Consider the following 5,279-nt stretch of genomic DNA (forward strand, 5'->3'; position numbering starts at 1 on the left):
ATCCAGGGGAGTCCCACTCCCCCCGCAGGCCCTTGGGAAAGTGTCAGTGACCTCCCCCAACTCCAGGGCAGTCACATACCAGTGGTGAGCACCTGCTCCAGGTGCAGCACTGCATGGATCAGGGCTTCCGTGCCCACCACCCGGCCTGCGGCTCGCTGCAAGGCAGCCAGGGCAGTGCCTGCCAAGATGCTGCTGGTGCCTGCAGGGCGGAGAGGAGAAAGCAGGCATGAAACACCTCTGCCCTGCCCAGGCCTGCCTGACTCCCTCTAAGGGCAGAGGCCAGGGAAGGGGATCACAGGCAAGGTTAGAGGGCTGTGACAGTCAGTGGGTAGCAGGAGGCAGGGCCCGCTTACCCAGGCCAGAGCCGTGGGGCAGCTCAGACCAAGTGTGCAGCTCAAAGCCGCCCCCGAAGGTGCGGAGCAGCTGCTCATTCAGCTGGAGTTCCGAGTGGACATGCACGATCCCCGCGCAGATGAAGGCCGCCTTCAGCAGGGCCCCTGCAGAGGGCCAGGCATGAGGAAGGAATTTGGTCTCCAAGGGCAGGCGCAGACACACACCCACCCTCGTGACTTCCCAGCCCAGTGCAGGACTCATCTGGTGGGACAAAAGCCCAGCAGCAGTACTGGCCCCATCCCCAAGCCACAAAAGGGCCTCTGGACTCCCAGACAGGGACACGTGTCATCTCTACTTCCTGTGTGTGTAGGTGCCTATGCAGGTTGACTCCCAGCCCCTTCCTTCCCTTCAGGCTCCTCAGCCAGACTGGCTGGCTCCTCAGGCCAGACCCCAGTGGCCTGCAGTCTCTAGCTTCTGCCCCCCGCCCCTAGCTGGCTATGTGTGCCAGCCCCACCTGCAGAGGTCTCAGGGTGCCTGACCTGGGGCATGGGGCTGGCAGTAGTCCCGCAGGTCAGCCAGGCACCGGCACACTATCTTCACAGTCATCTCATCCTGCCGAGGCCCCACCGCCAGCCACAGCTCAGGCTCCGGGATGCGGCGTGCCCTGGCTCCAATGGGCCGGCGGCCATCCACTCGCACAGCCAGGCCCAGCACAGCCCCGCCAAGCTCATAGGCAAGGGGCGGCGTGTCACTCCAGCCCCCTACGGCAGCATGGCAAGACTCAAGTTGGTCACAGAAGCTGCCAGCCTGGCTCTGGGGCAGCTACCCTCAACCCCACCTGCCATAAGGGGCTCACCAGAGAAATCCACACGGGCTGGGCACTCAGCGACCACCCACTGCCCAGGTCCCGGCAGCTCCACTGGCTCCGTGGAGACAAAGTGCTGGGCTGACATCACAGCCTGGCGGATCAGGATCTGCCCAGCCCCCTCATAGTGGCGGGCCGCTCGCACCAGCAAGGCTGGCCTGCCAAAAGAAGAGGGAGGGATGGCGGCATGCAGCCCAAGCTGGAGGCAGATTGCCTGGCTTTGGGGACCTGACTGTCCTGGGGTACCCAAGGGTGCCCCACCTCTCTCTGGGCTTCCTCCATCAGGGGCCACTTCCCAGATAGCCAGGGGCATATCCAAGGGATCTGACCTCCGTTAGTACCCACCTGCTTAGCCACTTGTCCCTCTCCTGGGCAAGCGCCTCCACACCTGCTGCCAGGTCTCCACACTCCAGGTATGAAAAGGGCCGCATCCACTCAGGGTTGGCAGCTGGCCCGCTCCGCAAGCCCCCACGGCCCTCTGCCATGCAGCCCAGGACGTCCGCCACACAAGCCAGTGCCCGCGCTGCCACACCAGGATCTCCTGCCCCAGCTGCAACTGAGGGACCAGGAGTTGGGGGTGGCAGAGGAGGAGTCCTGTCTTCAAAATCCTCTGCCCTGAAAGGCTACTCAACAGTCCCCAAATACGCCAGACCCCTCACACCTCCTGGCTTTTGCCCACAATGTATCTTTGACTGTAACTGCACCCCTCCTCTCTGCCTGGCAGAGATCCTCTCGTCTTGCCAGTCCCAGAGTCCCAGCCCATAGGTGTCTCTTCACCCCCACCCAGGACTCCCATAGTGGTGAAGAGCTCAGGCTCTGGGCTCAGGTCTCAGCCTCACCACCAGCTAGCCGTGTGGCTCTGGGTGAGTAGCTTCAATACCAATCATGTCCATGGTCCCTGGGACCTTCCACGAGGTACGGCCTAGGAGGCTAAGGCTGTGAGCCCCCAGCAGTGTGCCTGGGACCTCACGCAGAACTGACCGTGTCCCCTGGGGACCCTGTCCCCTCCCCACACTCTGCACCCACATCCCAGTACCCGGTACAGAACATGCAGGGTTTGCCGATGTGCCTAGGACCTAGAGCTCAGCTGCCAGGCCTCAACCTCTGACCAAATCCCACTGACAAGGATGAGGCCTTCCAGAATCCTAAAAGTAAACTCTCATGGCCCCCTGGTCCCCTCGGGGGATGGCCCAGAGGACAGGAAGGGCAGGTGCCCCTGGCCTGACTCTGCAGCACTACCAGCCCGCACACTCACCCTGGTCCAGCGTGGCCAGCAGGGGCCCGGGGCAGCCTTCACGGACAGCAGCCCAGATTAGCGGGCGCAGGCTGAGGTCCTGCCGGGCCTCCAGCACATGCCGCGCTTTATGCAGGGCCTGGCGGAAGAACAGGTCCCGGCGAGAGGCCAGCGTGGCAGCCCGATCCAGGCATGGCTGCAGCTGCTCCCAGGACAGACGCCAGGAGGCTCGCCAGGCTCGCAGGGCCTCGCCCCCATCCTCTTGGCGGTCTAGCATCCACAGCAGATCCTGGGGTCCCAGGTCCCTCGAAGGGTGGAGCACAGGAAAGAGGCGGGCGCTGGGAAGGCAACACTCTGCTGGCAGCGTGTCAGGGTCCCACAGGTCCCAGGCTCTGATGTGGGGAGAAGGCACATTTCCAGGAGGGAAGCAAAAGCTCCAGTCTCCTCCCCAAGCCCTGAGCCACCTGTCAGTTCATGGGGACAGGATAGACTCCTCCGAGGTAGCACAAGTGGGCAATTCAGGTCTGGGGCCAGGCTGCCTGGCATCCTTTCCCAGACCGCTGAACAAGAATGCCAAAGTCAGCACAGCCAGAGACTGCGAGCTGCCCAGGGGCAAGTACTGGAGAGAATCTCAAAACCACTCAGGCCCCTGGATGGTAGCAGGGCCCATGCTGCTCTGGCGCAGGGGAGAGACACACCTCGAAAAGCAGCAGTCACCCCAGCTGCCCAGGTCACAGAGACCCTGGGGGTGTCCACCTTACCGAACACCTGTCCTCTTGAAGAATTCACTCCAGGGCACGTTGAGATATGTGCCTGCCCCATGTCTCTGGGGGAGAGGAGGAAGCAGTCAGGGCTGCAGGAGCCACAGGAAGGGGTTACAGAAACTAGGCCAGGGGGCCAGGAGCTGCTCAAGTGCTCATGTGAGGGCAGAAAGACAGACAAAGCACATACTTGACCCACCCAGGCTGGAGTGCAGTGGTACAATCAGCTCACTGCAGCTCACTCCTGGCCTCAAGAGATCCTCCCACCTCGGCCTCCCAGAGTGTTGGGATTACAGGCATGAGCCACTACACCCAGCCATGGAGCAATTTCTGAAATTGCTTTCAGCCTTGCAGCTCCAACACTCCTGCCGAGGTGCCTGAAATCTGGAGCAGCCCACCACAACTGGCTGCAGCCCAAGGCGGGTTACCTCCCTCTCTGAACCTCAGTCTCTAGCCTGCCAAATGGGGATAAAAATCTCCACCCAGCTGGGCACGGTGGCTCACACCTATAATCCCAGCACTTTGGGAGGCCGAGGCGGGCAGATCACAAGCTCAGGAGATTGAGACCATCCTGGCTAACATGGTGAAACCCCGTCTCTACTAAAAAATATTTTAAAATTAGCTGGGCGTGGTAGCGGGCGCCTGTAGTCCCAGCTATACAGGAGGCTGAGGCAGAAAAATGGCGTGAACCTGGGAGGCGGAGCTTGCAGTGAGCCGAGATCGTGCCACTGCACTCCAGCCTGGGCGACAGAGTGAGACTCTGTCTCAAAAAAAAAAAAAAAAAAGACAGGAGCCATCTGGAACTTTGCAGCCAAAACCTGGTGGCTGCAAAGGGGCTAAGTCTTGGAATGTCAAGACTTAACTGTGCCCCTCTGCTTCAGAGCACTTGGCACAGTTTGTAATACACCTGCACCTGAGTGGTTATTGACTAATGTCTGTCTCTAGGAGACCACAGGACTTTTGAGGGCAGGGACCCCATTTTTGCTCATTTTATCCCCAGGGCCCCACAGAGTGGGTTCTCAACAAATAGTCATCCGTTGGCCAGTGCAGAACTTGAATGGCGCACCTCAAAAGAAAGCTGGAAAGGCTTCCCCATCTGCACCTTTTGCTAATGACTACTGATTATGGGATATGAGTCACTACAGTGAAATGAGAGGCTTGAGCTACAGAGTGACAGAAAACACCACAATCAGGCTTCAGTAGGCCTTTGCAGCAGTTTCCTTCCAGGGGTGTGCTGGAGACGGGGCCTGACACCCTGAGGTGGACCTGAAACCAGACAAGCCTGTGGCTGCTCTACACTGGCCATAGGTTCCAGGGGGCTCAGTGGCCAAGAGGAGTGAGAAGCTTGGCGCTGGTGACATTCATTAGATCATAGTCATTGTTGGGCTCTTGCTGCCCTACTGTATGGCCAGGGGGTGGGGGCAGGGGCACAGGTGATGGTATCTCAAGTAAGGGCATGATGCCAGAAGGGCAGGCAGAAGATCCAAACCAGCTCTGCCCAGCCCTACCTGAGCACAGCTCTGGATAGGCACAGTCACGAAGCATAGCACCTGGTTCCAACAAGCATAAAAGGCACAGCACAGGCCCAGTGCGGTGGCTCACGCCTGTAATCCCAGCATTTTGGGAGGCTGAGGCGGGCGGATCACTAGGTCAGGAGATCAAGACCATCCTAGCTAACGGTGAAACCCCGTCTCTACTAACAATACAAAAACTTAGCCGAGTGTGGTGGTGGGCGCCTGTAGTCCCAGCTACTCGGGAGGCTGAAGCAGGAGAATGGTGTGAACCTGGGAGGCAGAGCTTGCAGTGAGCCGAGATCACACCACTGCACTCCAGCCTGAGCGACAGAGCAAGACGCTGTCTCAAAGAAAGAAAAGAAAGGCACAGCACAGAATCTGGCACTCAGCAGATGCTCGTGAAACAGCTCGTTGGGAGGTAGAACATTTCAAGTTGAAAGTGACCAGAGAAGGTCAAAGTGACTAGAAGGAAAGTATTTTCTTTTTTTTTTCTTTTTTTTTTTTTGAGACAGAGTCTCGCTGTGCCGCCCAGGCTGGAGTGCAGTGGCCGGATCTCAGCTCACTGCAAGCTC

General features: G+C 59.3%; 1 protein-coding gene across 2 annotated transcripts in view; it reads right to left on the reverse strand.

Annotated features, from left to right (window-relative positions):
- The window catches only part of FUK (fucokinase), a 29,956-nt gene that overhangs the window by 6,651 nt on the left and 18,026 nt on the right, over positions 1 to 5,279 (reverse strand). For both annotated transcript variants that reach the window (XM_011962164.1, XM_011962172.1), the window contains 7 exons: positions 3,194 to 3,258; positions 2,454 to 2,824; positions 1,544 to 1,754; positions 1,190 to 1,356; positions 873 to 1,094; positions 354 to 497; positions 80 to 199 (listed from right to left, as the gene is read on the reverse strand). In XM_011962164.1, coding sequence (XP_011817554.1) covers positions 80 to 199; positions 354 to 497; positions 873 to 1,094; positions 1,190 to 1,356; positions 1,544 to 1,754; positions 2,454 to 2,824; positions 3,194 to 3,258 — 1,300 coding nt within the window. The remainder of the gene's footprint in view (positions 1 to 79; positions 200 to 353; positions 498 to 872; positions 1,095 to 1,189; positions 1,357 to 1,543; positions 1,755 to 2,453; positions 2,825 to 3,193; positions 3,259 to 5,279) is intronic.

Source organism: Colobus angolensis, unplaced genomic scaffold, assembly GCF_000951035.1.
Source record: "Colobus angolensis palliatus isolate OR3802 unplaced genomic scaffold, Cang.pa_1.0 Scaffold116, whole genome shotgun sequence".
NCBI lineage: Eukaryota > Metazoa > Chordata > Mammalia > Primates > Cercopithecidae > Colobus > Colobus angolensis.